Source organism: Centropristis striata, chromosome 2, assembly GCF_030273125.1.
Source record: "Centropristis striata isolate RG_2023a ecotype Rhode Island chromosome 2, C.striata_1.0, whole genome shotgun sequence".
Taxonomy (NCBI): domain Eukaryota; kingdom Metazoa; phylum Chordata; class Actinopteri; order Perciformes; family Serranidae; genus Centropristis; species Centropristis striata.
This window is the reverse complement of record NC_081518.1, coordinates 34,683,214-34,703,051: the sequence shown is the minus strand read 5'-3', so window position 1 is coordinate 34,703,051 and position 19,838 is coordinate 34,683,214. Positions and strand designations below refer to the sequence as shown.

The following is a 19,838-nucleotide window of genomic DNA, read 5'->3' as shown; positions in this document are numbered from 1 at the left end:
TTGCCAAGCTTGTTTTGTGAAGCTTATGCACTTTTCCCTTTCTCTTGCCCAATATCCTTCTGTATCCTTCATTGCCCTAAATGTTTTATTTCCTGTTTTATTAAAATGTTTTATTGAAATTTCATTCATATTTGAATTTCCTTTATATCCCCCAAACCCTCTTCCTTAAGAGGCACATTTAGTCTTAGCAGGCTTGTAAATAAGAAAGCAGCCTCAAGTGGCTTTGTTGGTTAAAAATAACGCTACATACTTCAATGCAATACTCACTCCATCTTTCTTGTCCCTTTCCAGCGCTCCATTGAGGAAATCCATGGCAACGTCCTCATTTTCATCAAGCCACTGAATGACAAATGGCTCAAACCACCTAAAAAAATCATAGAATAAAATCATAGATGGAAGTTTTTTAGGAGGACCAGATCAGCCTTTCATAGTGAACTCTTCAGTTCACTATGTGAAAACGATTCAGAGGTTCATAGATTGATTGTGATACACTCAAAAAGGTATCCTGAAAAGGCCTTGCAGACTTCAGTGTGGTTTTGGCCAAGGCTCCGATCTATGCAAGCATTGATATCAGGTTTCAGTTTGTGGACAGATTAGACTGCGCGGCTCAGACAGAGGACAACAGAGGACAGGACAGGCCGGGGCGGATGAGTCGGGTAAGGAAGTACATTTGTTAGTGGAATAATAATGCTGTTCTGTCTGTTTCACTTTGCCACTTCCTTGTTTAATATAGTGCCTGAGCTTGTCCTCAGAGCAACGGATGTCCCCCCAAAACAGCTTTGTACTCTGGCTAAGGGCATCTGCTAAGGGAGGGACAGCCAATAAATAAGGTGGGTGTGGCGACAGAGAAAGAGAAGAGAGATGGGCAGACAAAAGAGAAAGGCTCTGTGTGTGTGTTCGCATGACGTGCATGTCTCTGGAAGAATCAATCCTGCTAGAGATGGTGTTTGAGTGACAGTGTTGGAGAGGGGGAGGGGGAGTCATTACTCTGATAAACTGGCAGGATGGGAGAGGGCATTGCATTCCCTGCTTGCATTACCCGTGTTTACATTGCAACTATCCCTGCTTTGCTGCACATGATTATGTATGCACAATGTAAAATATGGCTACGTGAAAAGAAAAAGATATGCTTTTAGGTAATAAATGCGACTCCTCATGCAAAACAGTTTATGATCAGCTTGTTTAAATGCTTGTTGGAATAATCTGCCAGCACAGATTACACGGACATGACAGTTTTACAGATTTAGTATAAACCAGAAACTGATCTGAACTACAAAAACACCATGATTCATAGTCTTAAATGGTCTGCACTCACATTTTCTTTTTCTTTTCAAAATTATTTTTATTGGATTTTCCTTGGATGCATAATTATATCAGCTGTCAGAGCACACATCAGTTTATGCAATACGTCTTTAGACTAGGCAAGTACAAAATAAATGTAAACACCAAAATTATATAGTCAAAATATACAAAAACAAAACAAATAGAAAAAAAACAAATAAACAAATGAATGAAGATAACCATATATGAGAAAATAATAAATAAAATAAAAAATTGAAAAGTAAATAAATAAATAATAATAATGAAATGGAATAAAAGGAAGATAAGACACACATACAAACAGACAGGAAGGGACAACATAAGATGGAAGGGAGGGGTTGGGATGAGGGAGGGGGCTCAAATCCAATAAAGTCATCCCATGTCTTGTGAAAGTTCTGTAGAGCACCATTAACAGTAAACCTGATTTTTTTCTAGTTTAAGACTGCACATAATACTGATGAGATGTGTGTAGGTGGGTGGAACAGTATTCTTCCAGTTCAACAAAATCAAACGCCGCGCTAATAAGGAGGAGAATGCTATAACCTTGCGTTGACAGGAAGTCATAGATATGTTTTCTGAGGTTACACCAAAAATGGCAATAAGGGGGTAGGGAGTAACACATTTTTTTAATAGTTTAGAGAAAAAATCAAAGAAAGATGACCAGAATCGGTCCAATTCGGGGCAACCCCAGAACATATGATATAGAGTCGCAGGAAGCATTTTGCATCTGTCACACAAGGGGTCAATGTGTGGATACATTTTTGTCAGGGAAGTCTTACAGTAATGTAGACGGTGCAGTACCTTGATCTGGATAAGATTAAGACGTGCACATATGGATGAGAAATGTACACTATCCAAGGCTGTGTCCCAAATGTCATCTAAGATGCAAAAACCAAGCTCCTCTTTCCAGTGCTGTTTTATAACAGTTAAAGAGGGCATATTAATTGAAATTATGTACTCATAAACTTTGGCCAGCCTCTCCCTTTCAGAGTGTAAAAGCAAGTTTATAATATGATCTAGATCTTTAGGTCGGAGAGAGGGAAAATCTGGGAATGTCTTCCTAATAAAATCCCTCACCTGCAAAAACTGAAAAAATGAAGACTGTGGCAGATCGAATTTTGCTTGGAGTTGTGTGAAACTGGTGAAAACACCATCTATATACACGTGCCTCAGTTTTTTGATGCCCTTGGCATGCCAGATTTTGAAAACAGAGGAGTAGCTAGACACTCGCACTGCACACATATTTTTAACCATTACACAATTGTTCTACTTATAGCTTCTGTGGTACTGGAATCATTTTTGTGTTATTTTATATATATATTCTTTAATTATAAAGTATAAAAAAACATTTCCTCAGGGCACTAAACAGTTTCCTGTTGATTTCCACAAAGATCTTTGGCCTCCTCTTGTCTGAAAAATGCAGATTTTATTTACTTGACTTTATTATGACACAAACAATTTCTTATGCGGTAAACATAATAATTAGCAGCATGAATGATTACTGAAATGTTTAATGTTGACACTTGGTTGAGGTAAACAAAACCATGTGTACTCATTGTGATTTGTTCAAAGCAAGAATGTCACAATTTAAAATCTTAATCAAAAATCCATCAAAATGGATTTCAGTTTCAATGATTGAAATCAAGAGCAAAGATTGTGATTAAAACATTTCACAATATGGCCTTTGATAGTCACAGCCTTCAGTGCTGTACAAAAAAATAATCAAAAATTGAATGAAATTGTGACCTTTAAACTGAAAGTCTGACTGAAGCATGGACTTTGAGAATCGTGACACCCCAATACAAAAGTTTAATCTTGAAGCCATTGAACACTTTGACATTTGATGTTGTTTTTGCAACATTTTTCTCAACTCTGAGTCAGTCAGTCTTCTCTTCTTAGTTCCTTCTAATCCTGTTTGTTTTGACTTAAATGTTACAAGTGGGCTTTTGATGTTGTATTATGAAAATCACAGGAGCTTTGTACATTTGTAACAATGAAACCATTATTTCCCTTTTCATATCTTATTCCCCTTAACAATGTATCTGCATATGTATATTCCTGTCCTTACACTAATGTATGTAAATGTGGAAATGAGTGGACACTTACAGAGAATATTCAGGAGGAACATCTTTGAAGGCCGGCAGGTCACGAACATACTCATTATGGAACCATTTGACTTTGAAGTGAAGATTCATGTATTCAGTACTTTTGCATAGGCGGTGCTTGTCATGCTCTGCAAAGCAGATTAAAAGATAAGAATCACATGTTAGTATATGGAGAATATCTACTGAAGTCAAAATTCTTACACAGGGAAACCCTGAAATACTTATGAACAGAATAAGTATCGAGTCTAACATAGGAATACGTCTGGACTACCAGAGAGCTTGTTTAATTGTAGGAAAGCATGGCAGCATTTAATTGTCAGCCAATAAAGAGTAAACATGTTGCAGGTGCTCCAGACAAAAAAACAACACACCTCATTTTTAATTTCAACTAAAAAGGACAAGAACAGATGCACACTCACACACACAAATGGAAATGTGCAAATCCTAATAAGCATAAAAAAGACCTGGGTAACAGTGGTTGCTTTTAATCTGACATCTTAACAGGCTCAATTATGTACAGCCTTGAGCTAAGGGAGAATAAGAAAATAAAACCGAGCCTGTGAATGTGTCCAGCTCGCTTCAAAAGAAAGAAAGAAAGCCCTTGAATGACTGAAAACAAACTGAAGCTAAAATGGATTAGACTTTCATGTCAGCAGACAAGGCTGCTGAGTCATTTAGTCCAGCTCACTGTAGACATTTCAGAACAATTAAACATTTCCATGAGATTCCCTGGAGGAGAAATGGCGCAAGAGAGCGACTAAGACAACAAGAGACAAGGGAAAAGAAAGAAAACCAATGAAGTTGGATGAGATAGGGAAAAAAAGACCAAGAAGAAAGCTATTCTGCAACTGCAGTGGCGGGTAAAGTAAGTTTTCTTTCCTACATCCCTGCAGATGAAACAACGGCAGTAAGGAGGAGAAGCAACAATGGAGATGAGAGGTGGAGCATAGAGAGATAGATCATAGGAGCAATTGCTGTTCACTGTAGCATAAAAATAATCAACATTACATACAGAAGACATCATTTATATATGTATCTATATGTGTTTACCATCTTTGTTGGTGTGGATACAACAGTTGTTGAGATATTTCAGTCTGAACTAAAGTGGTGGACTGACCGACATTACCATTCACTGAACCATGGTCAAAAATGGCATTGGTGGTTTGTTTAAATGCTTACCACGGGCTTTGTTTCCTGGCAACTGCCTCTTGAAGCCGTACAAATAATGACTGGCTATCCTATCTCCCACCACCAGTAAACATTGAATTCACTTAACCATTACCGTGCTCTGACCTTAACCTAAAGCGTTCAGTAAATAAACCTAAGCCAACCTTAAACATGGAGGTAAGGTGGCGGTAAAGCACATCTAAGCTGGTTTGCGTAATGCCAATAAACAGTAGAAGGAAGTGATGCACACCTTTCATACAAACTGCTTGCATCTTGGCACGCAATAACTTTGCTGTCTCATCTCTTCACCTCAAAAAACATGTGAACTCTAGTTAACAACCAAAACGTGTGTATGTTTTGCAGTACAAAAAGTCTGGATTTGTCAGAAGGTGTCATGAATGGCAAATTCAGCCGGTTGGAATGAAATCAAAGCAGCTTATAATGGTACGGACCAGACCAGCCAAAGGGGGAATCGGCCCAAACCTACAGAAACAGTCAGTCAGTCAGTTACAGTCAGTTTCGAAAAACACCCAGATCTTTTGTTTCACAATAAGCATTGTCACTCCACATTTGTTTACATTACAATGTTGTGTGAACACAAAGACATGCTCAACTGCACTAAACAATTACCTAGTAAATGCTGTATTGCATCACAAACCTCCAAAACATAGTCCTTACCATTCTCTCCCTCTCACTGTCTCACTCCACTCTTCCTGTGTGTATCTTTCAGTCTCTCTCTCTCTCTCTCTCTCTCTCTCTCTCTTAGCCACTCTCTGTGACTCTTCATTGTCTTGTTTCACTTTTTTTTGCAACCTTTTCTTTCTCGTTCTGTGTACTCTTAATGCAGTATGCAAATACCCATACAATCCCTTTCTCTATGGCAGAGTGCAGATATCTATTTTTAGTTTAGCAGCTGTTACAGTTTTCCACAGATAAAATGTGGGAAGTTGTGAAGCTATATCTGATCATAAATGGGTATTTGAGACATATTGGATTTGCCAGGTGTAAACTCAACTCCATCTCAGCTGCACTGAGACAAAACTTGGCTTTATCTGGACACAAGGCTAAAGAAGCAGGGAATGTAAAGGCTTGTGATGGATTTCTTTTTTAATTGAACGGCAGGTTATTCTGAATGGTAAAGCAGACACATATTCACACACTGTTTTGCAGATGCAACATTCATGCAACATCAAAGGCATGTTTAAATCCATGCATTGCACCCTGGCTGTCGTGCCTTAATCCTGATAAGAACCTTGGTGCTTACTCTGATGAATAGTGTGTAGCCTGCCAGCCTACACTTCACTCTAAGCTGGGAGGAAAATATTTACATGTGTGCAATTAACATATTTACCTGTGGATAATGTATTGAAAAGCAATTTTTTACTCCTTGGGATGAAGAAGATAATGAAGTCAGCCTGCTATATTATTTACTGCTGCTCCTTTAAAACCTGCTTTTGAAGCTGAGGTTTGACTGCACAAACTGACATGGGCTTTCATATACAGCAAGTGTGTTTGGCAATGTGTGTGCATATTAATATGTTCAACTTTAGAATAGGAATAAATGCGTCCCCAGAGAAAATGTCTCTGATGCATAGAATTGTGTCACTTATAGCAGCAACTGTGGGTGTAAAGACAAATACTGTGAAAGAAAAGGTGGATAGTTGCCATGGCCACCATGGTTTGACACATACTGTAGGAAAACCGAACCTCCAGAAAATCACAGTACGGGCAAGTGTTCTGAGAGAAATGCAGCACAAAAACAGCACAGAGGAAGATGTTTGAATATCCCATGATTTCAGAAATGCAACTTAATTTGTTTAGAGCAGTGAGCCTATTTATTCAAGTCAAGTGCCTGTGGTGAAGTTTGCAGATATAGATTTTAACATCTTTAAACAAATCCTAGGAGCCACACTGAGGGACTCTTTAATGTTTTGCATTGTCCTGCCAATAGCTGATAAGAAAAGGCCACCAGCACCTCAGGGTTACTTTCTTTTGCAGCCAAACACTGGCACATGGCAGGGATCACTGCTTTCATCAACACCTAACCTTCATGGGCGAAGTGGGTTTGATGGGTGGAATTTCCGAGGGATTTAAGGTTTCACCTGGGTTCACCCGGTCAGTCTGTGTCATTGAAGGAGCAGGTGGCTAAAACATTGTGAATATTGAGTCGAGATTGTTTTACTGGAGAAGACCTGCAGTTATACTGCCGCAGAGGCTGTGTAATATCTGAGCAGAGGGATCCACTGTGGCAGTGCCACTTTAATAACCGAGCTGGCACTGCAAGGCAGCTTATACACATGCAGGATGGACACACACATTCACAGTTTGTCAACCTTTCTGCCCTGAGCTCTGCGTATGTACACACACACACACACACACACACACACACTCACAGTTACCTAAAGGAAGCAGATGGAGGTCAGTTGGGAGACAGAAAAGTAGAGGTCAGCAGGTGTTTTGTTTGGTGCTGCCAGACAGGTTCTGCTAGCTTGCTATATGTGAGTGAGTGTTACATCTACTCAGACTCATGTACTGTATATAATATAAACTTGTACATAATCAACGTAGTACTGCCTTAAATAATAAGTTGTAGCCATTTCCAAAAACAATGCAGAAGTGCTTGACTAGAAGTTTTCAATGACTCATATAAAGCCAATTTCTATGCTAAAATATTCATGTGATATGCACATATTAAGTTTTGTGCATCCGAGCTAAGGAATGAGTCAACACTTTCTACAGATATTGTATCAGACATAAGATCTGAAGGGGAATTCATTCAGTGTAACAAAAGTACAAACAGCACGAAAGAAGTGGGAGCCTTGTTAAATACACTGCACACTTTTGTGTGTTATCGTAACAACAACCCACTATACTGACAATATTTAAATGGGAATGTTGGCTTGATGGTGGCACCAGAGCAAAACTCAGGGTTAGAAACGATGTAATGGTACATCCTTAAAGGAACTTTAATATTCCAATTTTCCCGTTTTTTTGTTTGGACAGTGTGAGGAGTATAACCTGACACACCAGATGGTTTGTTAAACAGAACCGCCTGAAAAGTCGCCATTGGGAAAAGAGCAGGGACTTAAAAAAAAAAAAAAATTCTTGGCAAGTGGTTGAATTAACCTGATGGTCACCACCTATCACAGGCTAACTTAAACCAACCCTTTGGTGGAGTCAGATGTAAGAAGAGTGAAAACATATTTTCCAGGACACTGATTGGTCTGAACCAATGGTGGTTCGAACAAATATGCATTAAAAGAATGACAAGGTGGATGTTATCTATCAGTGATTCTCATGTGATCAGAGAATGAAGAGTATACACCGTTGCCTTGGTTAAGCATTTTTATTGCATTAGCTGTTAAATACAAATGTATTCTTACACACAAAGCTCTATATTCTTTGACTACTGAATGATAACAGCCACATTATGTGCAATAACTATAATATAATACTAATAATAAGCTAATGTGTGGTATGGAGGCAAAAATATCTACTAGAGGTTAAAAGAGCATTATGTTCTCGAAAAGCTTTCATCTTTTAAAACTCTTGACTTTAGGAGTCATAAACCTCATTTCTTGTGTGTAGAAAAAGGAAGCACAGAGAGACAAAATGTGGTTCTTTGTGCATGTTGAATGAAAGCAAAAGGATATAGTAATTTTCCATTCATTGGGTCCAATGTCATTGTTTGAATAAAGCAGAGGATCTGAGGGAAATGAGGCCACTGCGATTTTAAAAATACTGCAGTAAAACATACAGAAGATGCCTGACTTCAGAATGAGTCATCCGTTTTTCATTGAAAATGGTTTTAAATTTTTTATATCCAAGAATTCCAGCTAAGAATGTTGGAGGCGACAAACATTTCTTGTGTTTTCAAACACATTCAAAGCCTCTTCAAAAATGTAATTACAGGCTGTGCAACTTCAATGTGATTAATTTATCATTCATTGATGAATTTCACTTCCATGACAGGAATTATTTTGTAAAGCTGAGGTGCCAGATTTTTTCAAATGGGCAATCTGTCACTATGAAGGGAAGTCAATTCCTATTTATTTATGTTGCTTAGGCAAATCCGGCCTCCTGGGACTTCCTCGTGGTATCATACGGATTGACACATTTAAAAAAAATAAATTAAAAAAAGCATTTAACGTTTTATGTTTGCAGCATGTTTGAATGTATGCTAGTCTTGTAGCATCAGAAATACTATTAATGAAGCAGTGCTGCAACGTGTTATTTTACTGACCTTCAAATATGCTTTATAGGGCATTTTTTGCACATTGTGAATGATGCAAAGGTCTGAAGAGCAACACAACAATGCACTGAGAAGAAACGCCTAATGACAGGTCTATTTTAATGTTAATAAGTGGAATATGTTTAAAAAATGTTGCACATTAACTAACATATTTGACAAAATGTAAATGTAATGTAAAAAATGTAATGGAAATATAGAAGCAATACTGGTGAGGCGGATTCTTAAATGAACAAATATAATGAAATAAAAACCCCTCTTCTCTGTACATCACCTTTATCCTCTCTATACTTTTCGGCCAAAAAGATCAGCTTAATGGCAGATTCTGCTCCCCATCACTTTCTCCCTAACAGGTATGATTGTTGTATTGTTAATGGCGGTTTGATGTGACACAGTAGAATAAGGACTGTATTTGGTTTGGTTACATCAGATTGTTCTGAGGGGATATGTTGCTTTTCAACTTAAAAAAGAAAATAATACTAATAATAATCAGTGTCTGCGTTGTAAACTTCTTTATCGTGATTTTTTTTTTGTTCATGCAATCATGCAAAGGGCTTGTGGCGCAATACATTTGCACCTTGCCATTTCCCGGACAACAATCTTATGCCTGGAGAAGCCAGTCTGGTCTCTCTTCTTCATTTAGTCAGACACTTTCATTACAGGCCACTGTGATTGGTACAGCTGTTTCATAGATAACGTGACTGGCTGAGAAGATCATAATTGAACGTACTACAAGGACTTTTTAATTGCTTATGAAACAGTCTCAAGTTAACATTGATGCTTCTATATGACCTACATAAGCAAATGAGACAGAGAGAGGTGAAGCTTGTTCTATAAAGTTATTGTTAATGCTGTCCCCAGGTCTGATTTCCCTCAAAAATCAGACAAAACCAGAGACCCTATGTTTACAATTTACAAGGCAAAGTTTTGCAGTTTTGGCAAGTTAAAAGTAAGAAGAAGGATATTTTTCGATATAGAATTTTATATTATGTTTGACGTTTTGCCTGAAAAAAATGAATAAAAAAATAAGAAGCTGAAAGGGACAGTGACAGAGCAGAGGTGATAACACAAGTCAACCTTGGTCAGTCATTCAACAGATGGAGAGAACTGCAGGATTTGAAAGGATTCAAAATCGATCCTGACTTGGTGCTCTTCCTCACAGACAGCTATTTGATCTGTTTATTTTATGAAACACATTGTAAGATGTGGTGTTATATCAATGTATGAATTTGCATTGGTGACAAAAACAAAGTTTACTTCTTCCACCATTGTTATAGTGCAGTTATTGATCTTACATGCCACAGCCACAAACAGATACATAACCTCCCTAACAGCTGTGTTTAAAAAAGTTAATCAAAAATTAGACATGGGCCATGATTTTAGAATTAACAATAAATTATAAAAATCCAATTAGCTATCCGTCTTGTCTTGTGCCACCCAGTCAGAAACGCAACTTCTGATTGGTCAACAGACTAACACAAGGCATCATCAACAGCTTAAGACTGTTTTCAGTCCCCCTTTCAGACTGTTTCCGCAAAAGTCCTGCTATATTGCCATAAAGAGCTGTGCCCGATGACGTGGAAGGAGACCGTAGTAGTGCCTAACAGAGCAGCAGCAGTGCTGCACAGTAGCGCAATGCTAATGGGCTGCACAGTTAGCACAGTAGCAGTACAGTATGTATGTGCTGCGGCAGTATGTGGACAACAAGTGACGTGAGTATGTTTACAACAAGCTGCGGACACTGTGCACAGTGAGCCATGGCAGTGAATTCAAAACAATAATGACAGAAGAACTGCCCTTCGTGCTGTTTCTCACTGTAGAGATTCTACATACTCAAGCAAAGCTGCTCTGCATTTTGCTGAATATTATTTGATTACTGTCAGACTCAAGTTAAAGGCGTGTTACTGATATGTCACATATTTTACGCCATCTTCAGAACCCAGACAGAACCAACCTTCAGACCTGCTAGACCATCCTTATTAAAAAAAAAGGGTGTGTCTTTGTTTCATTTGCTTTCAAAACAAATGCACTTGCTCGCCAAATCAAGATCCTGACCACAAAAGGAGATTGTGCTAAAAGGGAAACATTATTGCTTTTTCAACAGGGGGCGCCAAAATCCACACTAAATGAAAGTTCCTTGTAGTTGCTTTAATTCCCACATCCATCCTCTACGTACATGTATATATGCAACATATTCCACTTCACCTGTGCTTTTCGTAAAAGTATATAAACAAAGGGTCTCATATTCTGAACACATACGATCTGCCATCACAACAAAGCAGTTAGAATAGGGCCCTCATATATGTGCAGGCTGTATGCGTTACATTATGGATATGTGCACAGCTGTGCAGGCATGCAGATTTCTAAGTGTGTGTGTGTGTGTGTGTGTGTGTGTGCTTTGTGCCCTGCTGGTGGTAAACAGTGTGGGCGGTCCTGAGGGAGGAGTAGGCTCAAGGTCCCTGGTGAGGATGTCATCTTGTCTGACTCAGCCCACAGGGACAGACAAACTCACAGGAGACGCACTCACTCTCCGCCTCACTGATTTAAATGCCGTGGATATAATGATGAACTGCAGTGGTTCACCACAGCGTTTCCATACTCCATTTACCATTCAGTGAATATATCCATGGCAGCGTGGTTGGACAGGTTCACTCGAGACAAAAGGATTGAGGACCAGAATGGCTGCCGAGGCCAGTGTAGTTCTTTCTGTGACATAATTTCTTCATCTTGGCTTCTGACCCAGTTCTGTCAAAGGGGCTCCTAAGCTGTATCACAGGGGCCCACTGACACAGCTCTGCTATAATACCAGAGCCCACAGAGACACTAACTCCTGTTGATGTGACTCAAACACATAATGCATTAGGACAAACTCAGGACCTACTAATATAAGAGTCCACTCTGCTTCATAACAGTGAATCACCATTGCAGTGTATTTTTAAATACGAATTTCCATAAAAAATATGTAACATGTTGTAAAATCTCTTGAATTGAGGTCATATGCTGTTAGCTGAAGTAGAGATCAGAATTGAATGTGCTGTGCTATGCTGAAAACTGGGAAATTGCAGAAAGAGACTAGCAGGAAGAGAATACAATATCTTATTAAAATCAGACTGCAGGACAACACACACAAGCCTTAGCAATGCCCGAGCAGAGGTACATTAATTGAAATTCAGTTAAAATATTCTATGAAGTGAAGCTGTTCCAACAGGCTGAAGAAGAGTTAATGGGCTGCTGGAGCATTGGATCTTTAATGACATGCTCCAGAGACCACAGCCATTAAAAAGCTATACAGTGGATATGCAGCATATATGGTAGAACTTCATCCCAAAAGTACTCTCAAGTCTAAACCTAGCACCACATTGTCTCCTCTTGACAAAGAATATTGTTTGTTGCTGAAACACGTTGAAGTTGATGATATTAAACCTTTGTTAAGGCATAATTGTGATTGCATGGGTTCTCCTTCCCTTATGTCAACGTATCCTCATTTACGATTTACGATTCTTAGGGTATCTAACAAAATATAACAATTCTATTTAACATTGTGTAACATTGTACTTGGTTTAGAAAATAGATGAGGGTTTGGGTTAAAATAACTACTTCCGTAGTTAACTACTGGCTCCAGTTATGTAGGTGTAGGTGTGTTTTCATGTGAGGATGTTAATTTACAATTTAACTTTAAATGACAGTGTTGACTTTTGTTTTTTGCAGAAGACACAAACAGCTGGCTTCTTGAGATTAGTCCTGTGTTTCTTGACCATGCCAACCTTCGCGGACTTTGTCATTCTTTATACTAGGAATGTCCAGTATGAGATTTTGATATCACGACTATTTTGGGAGAAAATATCAGTTTTACTGTTTTCATGATAATAAATCAGGATATTTATTACACTATGATATACATATATAATGCTTAGCTTAATCCATGTCTGAAAGAGAGAGACAGAAAAGTCTGAAAGCAGACTTGATCCTTTTAGAATGATTCTGATAAAGTAATAATAGCTACTAAGATGCTTATTATCATCAACTAAATAGGACCTGAATATTCGACTATTTTGATACTTGCTTGTTTGTAAGGTATTTTATTTTATTTTTTTCTCCTCTATACTGTAGAATACCAGAATCCTTAACATGCATGTGGTTATTAAACTGTAAGACACAAGCTGCAGCTCAATGTTTCCGTTCCAGCTTGGTGTGAGAGTCTCTACTGTGTTTTGCTGTCAGTTTCTCTCCTCTCACACAGTCATATCACAACACACAAACACACAGGCGCACACAAACACGCACAGCCAGTGCAGAGCACTGATGACTTGGCAACAATGTTGGCCTGAAAAATGCATGCAGGCTGAAAATCAACTATGATGTTCTGTCGGAATTAAAGAGAAACTTACCCTGGTCTCACGGCATGCTGTGGAGCACAGAGTTTGCGTCTTGCGACTTTCGCCAGAATATCCATGTACAAATTCAAACAACAACTACCTGGTCATTTTGTCAATATCCATAATTTTAGGTGCCTTTCGGCGTATAAAAAGCTGGAATGTCAGTTCCCTCCAACATTTTACAGCAATTCTCAAAATGCTTCAGATGAGCGACATGACTCTCTTACTCACAAAACAAACCAGCGTGCACAGATACGTTATGTGCCTTGCGTGATTTTAGTGTAAGCAACGTGTCTCGCATTATTCATTTTCACAGGAAACAATGCAGAAATCAGGACATCATAGACACTGTAGCTTTTTCAGTTCTTATGGTTATGAAAGTAATGTCATGTTACTGTAACCATTAATGCTCTCAGCCGGAGTTGAACCAGCAACCCTCAAGAGCTAACCACTACAACACCGTGTAGCCCCATTATGATGGCAATTTTAAAAATCAAACACACAGCATCTTAATATATTTTACTTAGTTTGTATTTAAAATGAATAATTAAGCTTTCTTCTGTAATAAACATTCTTTGTCATTTCTGTCTTAATATTCAACAGTAATATATACAGTCCTTTTCTCCATTTATTCATTACATTCAGTGTCTTCTTTTTTTAAAGACAAAAATTAAAAACATATATCAAAGTTTCTGTGAACCCCTGGCACCTACACTTTGAAAAACAGTGATATGGACTGCACTTATTATTACTATATAAGGTCATTTATCCATTTTGCAGATCTATCACGAGAGCACACATTGGAATTGAAACGTCTCCCGATGCAGCAGTTGATAGATAATAAGTCTATTGTTTGATATGCTTATTATATGTATAACATACTTTGATGTATAATACGACATTGTTGATGTCAAGCTGACAATATAGTAGGCTACAAGTTATATACTAATTGTAATTTAGTATTGTAAACTAATTGGTTCATATGGACCAGAAACGTGCATCAGCAATAAATAACTCAAAAAACAAAAACACTGTAAAATGGGATAAGACATAAAAAGGATGCTGATTCTGCTCTATTTCCTGTGATATTTGCTTAACTACCATAATTGCAAGTAACTTCATCAAACACATGTTTTATCATTGTGCTTGTGAACACGAACAATGAAATTACACTTGACAATATGGCAGACCACTGGGGTGGATATACTGGCGGTCCTAGTGTTAAATATGATGTGAACCAGTCCGTCAGTGGTCGGACTAAATAAGTTTCTCAAAGCTCAATTTATAACTACAGAATCCCCTTTTGAGTGTTCATTGTGTAGGTAGTAGTGAATAGAATGAATGAGAGGGGGATTTCAGCTGCAGCCTTAGTCATTCACTCTCTCACATCCTCCTTCTGCTGTTCTCCGTTTCTTATTTTATCCTCTGTCTTTTTGTCTTCCCTCCTACCTCTCTCTGTGACTTCTCCTCCTCTCTCCCTCTCACACATTCAGAGATTCACACAGCGATGCTAAAATTAGCAGCATCCATTTCTGCACCAGCAGTGGCACCAAAGGCCTCGGAGCAGGAAGCAGAGGGTGCATCAAAGACTTCATTAAGTAATGCACATGCACTTGTGTGCGCACAGACACACACCTACACACACAGATACCTTTTATTATTCTCATTCATTCTTTCATACTTACATGCACAGTTGAACACTTGCACGGTTGCCCAAATGCATAGACAAACGCGCCTGCACACACACACACACACACGGATAAACACAGAGCAACAAAGCAGCACATTCTGGCCCGCCTCCTTCAGGGTGTCTCTGTCAGCCGCCTGACCAGTTATGTGTGCCTTCTTATGTAATCAGGTCACTCCGAGTTACTTCCATTTGTCTGAATGAGAAAGACAGGCAGCTCCCTGGACTGTCTTGGTTTACCTACTCCTACCACCTCATTATAGTCATTCATCATGTAAAAGCACAAACAGTACTTGCACGAATTACAGAATATGTGAATGCAAACTGAAGGAAGCAGAACTGTTTAAAAACGGAGGCCCTCGCAGCATCTGACAGTAGGAGCAAAAGTCAGACCAGTGAATTAAAGAAAAAAGAACCCTCCTGAGTACATTTCTAACAAGAAGAAGAGCACTTCCAGAGCAGTTTTCTTACAGAAGCAAAACATTGAATCAAAGATGCTTCACTAAGCAGTGAGCCATTGTTAGAGTAACTAAACCCTGCGTGGTTTCACCGATTTCTTTTACGTATAACTTGTCTTTCCTGTAGCCACGTAGCTTTTTTTCTAACACACATGTATGTGCCAGATACATGTGTCCCAGACCGGGCCAATTAGAAACTTACTTTTCCATAAAAGTAATTTAGCCTTCATTTGGGTAACATTTGCTTGCATTGCTTGTATTACACCACATGTCAATATTATCAATTCTTAATAGAGAAGTAATTAGCTGCACTTCTGTCTGTGAGGGGAAATCAGCAGCATGGGTCAATCTGAAACTTAGTGAGATGGTGTGTGACTAATTTAAAGTGAAAAACATGTAATGTATCGACTACAATCTGATATGCATTCCTTTTACTACTATGGCAAATCACCATTCTGCAACAACTATACTCACATACTTGCAATATAAAGTGTGAGTAATACACAGGATCAGCAAATAAAAGTGGGCTCTGCTCACAACTGCAGACTGGCACCATCTGTTTTATATGTGGCTTTACAATACAGTTAAACATGTTATGTTGTTTACAATGTGCTGTCAACCTCATTTAACTAGCCTGACCCCACCAAACCAAACCTAGAACTCTGATAGCCAGTAGGACCAACAAGAAATGAACAATAATTCATACAAAATGTTCCTTTGAGGAACATGACAGTCATGTCCTCCTCCTGGCACGCGTCGCTGTGGGCGGGCAGTGATGTACTGACAAGATGAGGCAAGAGGAGGCAAAGCCGGGGAAGACGGTGAAGGCTCAAGGAGCGAAAAAGAGGGTATAAGTGACTGAGTGCATCCATAATTCTTGTCTCCTTTTGTAACACGGACACCCTCAGGCAAATCAGACGCATATACACAAACACACACACTGCCCAAACCTGCTGTGACAGCAGTCAGTAACACCCTAGGTGGTCACATGCCCAGCTGCCCTGACTCAGATATGCACACATACAGAGAGCCCCAAATGCTCTGTGTGTCTCTCTTTCTGTTTATTGATCTATTTAACTGTGTATATTGTCCTTCATAAAAGGGAAAAGACATGTGATCTAGAAAGTTATTGCACTATCATGAAATTGTGTCGTTTAGCAGAAGCTGGGTAATGTGTTAATAAAAAGTCAAGCTGTTGTGCTGCTTTAGTTTATTAGCCACTGATGACTATAAGGTTTAGGTTTAATAATTCCACAATACACACGTGCAAAAATAGGGCTCAATCTTTGCTCCTGAAATTGATAAAAGATGGAACCTTTATGGCTCCTGTTGTTGACTTTCTAAATATTACATAGTTTTTATCAATGTGATTTCTAATTGATTGCAAGGTCTATCATTATGCTGATGATACACCATTCTATATTTATTTACTGAATGCAATGCAAAAAAAATATATGCAATGTTTCTTGACTTCTTTACACTTAAAAAAGCATTTGATAGATTGATAGATGACAAGGGTTGATACATGCTCCTGTGGAAAAGTAGCTTGTAATTTCCAGATATGCTCTTTAAATGAACACTTCACCTGCAAAATGACCATTTGTACATCAATTATTCAAACTGGGTTACCTTTAAAGGTGTTGCAAACAAAATTAAGAAAATGAATATGGCAGTGAATAAATATTTTGCTCTGTAAAGATTATGGGTGTCTGAATGGTCAAGCCTTTCCCATAGTCCACTGATCATCAAGTCTTTTCTGAAGTAGTTCATTTAAAGAGTGGCTGAGTGAGCAGCAGTGTGTGTGTGTGTGTGTGTGTGTGTGTGTGTGTGTGTGTGTGTGTGTGTGTGTGTGTGTGTGTGTGTGTGTGCGCGCCGTTGTCCGTATTGCTGAGACTAAATGGAGAAACAGACAGACGCCACTTATTTTGGTGCCTTTTGTGGATGTGAATAAAAACTTTTGAGTCCATCTTAATTCCCGCCAGAAGAAGAAGAAAAACAACACCAGGGTCAGGATTTAGTGGAGTAACGGCATCCTCACAGTCGCTCTGTGTTTGTATAGTACCAACGGAGACAGTTCCAGATGATGAAACAAAGTTGATGGAATAATCATATTCAAAATGCTTTTTCTCTTCAGGGCACAGGAAGGAGATGAGGTAACAACAACTACCTCCTATTTATGACAGAAGGCAACAGAAGTCTGGGAATACTTTACCGCAAAATGATAAAGAGGCTACAGATAATAACTACTACACCGAGGTATCAGTTACTTTTACAGGAATAAGGTAAATGTTGAAAATGATACATGTGGTATTGTGAATAAAAAGGTTTTGATTAGTGTTTAAATGTCAATCTCTGTTCCCATAATCCTGACATGTAATTGCTGTGCACACACACATGCCGCATGTCTCATTAAAATCTGATTCATGGGTAAATTTTTATGCATATGGTCCACACACGGTTTGTATACAGATCACACTTAACAATCACTGCATATATAAAATCCTATTGCATGTACGGAATCTATATGCTTCTGTTATTCATGTGTGGGTATATCAAACACTGCAGTATGCAGTGGCACCTGGTTACCATAGCAACCCTGGAGGCTTAGCATGGAGTAAGCAGGAGGTATGTGCTGTGTAGATGAGGATAAATCACCAATAAGCTCCTTTGGTGCTCCTCTGCCTGCTCTCTTATACAAAGTCTACCGAGCATTCCCAATCCTTGACCTCAATCAGACTCCTGCTTCTCTTACCACTTCCTCTCCACCTCTTCTGTTAGTATTAAAGCCTCAAATATCCTGCCTGGTCTGTCATATCTAGTTTAACATCCAAGTGGTTCAAAGGTTCTATTTGGACAAGGCAAAACAGGTATGAAAAACCACCTGCATCAATTTATATGGTCTAAGGGCACCACATAACCCCTAATATGAGATTAAACGCATTTGCTCAAATTTCCAAAATGTTGTTAGAATACTTATCTTCTCCAGCAAAATCAAATTCAACACTGTGTCCTACACATCACAAAACAAGCACTATGTCCAGAGAATGTCTGACTTTGATATAAATTGATCACAAAAGTGAGAAGAATGTGGTAAACATGAGCAGCATATGCTCTGTATTAATGTCATATTGCTGGATTTCTGGGTAAAAAAAAAAAAAAAAAAAAAGCTCAGGCGGAGCTGGAAATAGAGGGGGTGGAGATTGAAGTCAAACTCCACATTAAAATGGGGAATCTGTCTTCTTGCCAGTAGAGCAGATCTGAGTTTTATTGCTTTATCATAGTCTCTGCTGTCTTTGGAAAAAAGACTTACTCGTGTTGACAAAATACTTTACTATTGAAGACTACAAGAAACTTAAATGTGAAATACATTTTGCAGCACATTTACAGTTTAAATTAGGCACCATATGGCTGCTATGGAATGATGGATTTACACTCCTGAGTAATTAGTGATAGTGGAAGAAATGGGATTGATTATTTGGGCTCATGCTGGATTACAGGTTGTAAATCACTCCTTTCATATAGTGCAAAATGGCCTTTTTATGCCTTTATCCTTAGCACCAAAGGCAATTCATCTTATATACTAATTGCATCATGAAGTTATAATGCAATTTAATAAGTTAATACAAATGTTTGTAATGGCTGCTGTGTATCCATAATTATGTAAATTTTGTGAGACACAATTTAAAACACTGCTATCTGCCTACTACTGCCTGTTGAAGTTAATGTTTCAAAAAGCTGCCCACTAGTTATGGGTTAGTCAAGTCAGATACACGGGCACAATACTGAACTACATCTATAACTATAATTAAAGGGGACATATTATAAAAAAACTCACTTTTTAAGATCATATGCACACACATTTGGCTATCTGGACATCATCAACAAGGCGTTCAGATTTGGCTCCCTTTCCAATGTTACATGCGGGCTCATTACAATACGGTAGTTCAACTGTTGAAAGGGCCAAAATAGAGCATCACTATATCACCGTGGTTACAAATGGCGCTGCCACGATTATGAACTCATCACATTTTTTTTGTGGTGTCTGTCCTGTCTTTCACACTCTTTTGCTCACATTTGGGGTTAACAGCAAAACTTTAGGGCTGCATTGCTTTTCCACCAACACACATCTGAGCACTCATCTGTTTTCGATTATCCCATTGATCAATTGTTTATCTTGATTAAAAGAAGCTGCACTTTCTCTATAATGATCAATAGAGTGAAATCAGGAAAGTGTAATCTAGATAGGCAGTAGAGCTGACCACGGCCAGACACAGTCAATAAAACGACACTGTGACACCGGCCAATAAACAGCAGATACAAAGAGGTACAGCACAGTAACACTTACCACTTATTCGTGAGTACTTACACATGAGGGAGAGGAAAACTAATTAGAATTAACTGTTAATTGGTGAATGGTGAAAACAAGTAGCCTCATTTTCAGTGGTGACTTCTCAGGATGTCGTGTGCCTTGTTGGA

General features: G+C 38.6%; 1 protein-coding gene across 3 annotated transcripts in view; it reads right to left on the bottom strand.

Annotated features, from left to right (window-relative positions):
• Window positions 1-19,838, bottom strand: part of LOC131984741 (protein unc-13 homolog C) — a 114,579-nt gene that overhangs the window by 25,874 nt on the left and 68,867 nt on the right. For all 3 annotated transcript variants that reach the window (XM_059349682.1, XM_059349696.1, XM_059349690.1), the window contains 2 exons: window positions 3,427-3,553; window positions 268-364 (listed from right to left, as the gene is read on the bottom strand). In XM_059349682.1, the coding sequence (XP_059205665.1) occupies window positions 268-364; window positions 3,427-3,553 (224 nt within the window). The remainder of the gene's footprint in view (window positions 1-267; window positions 365-3,426; window positions 3,554-19,838) is intronic.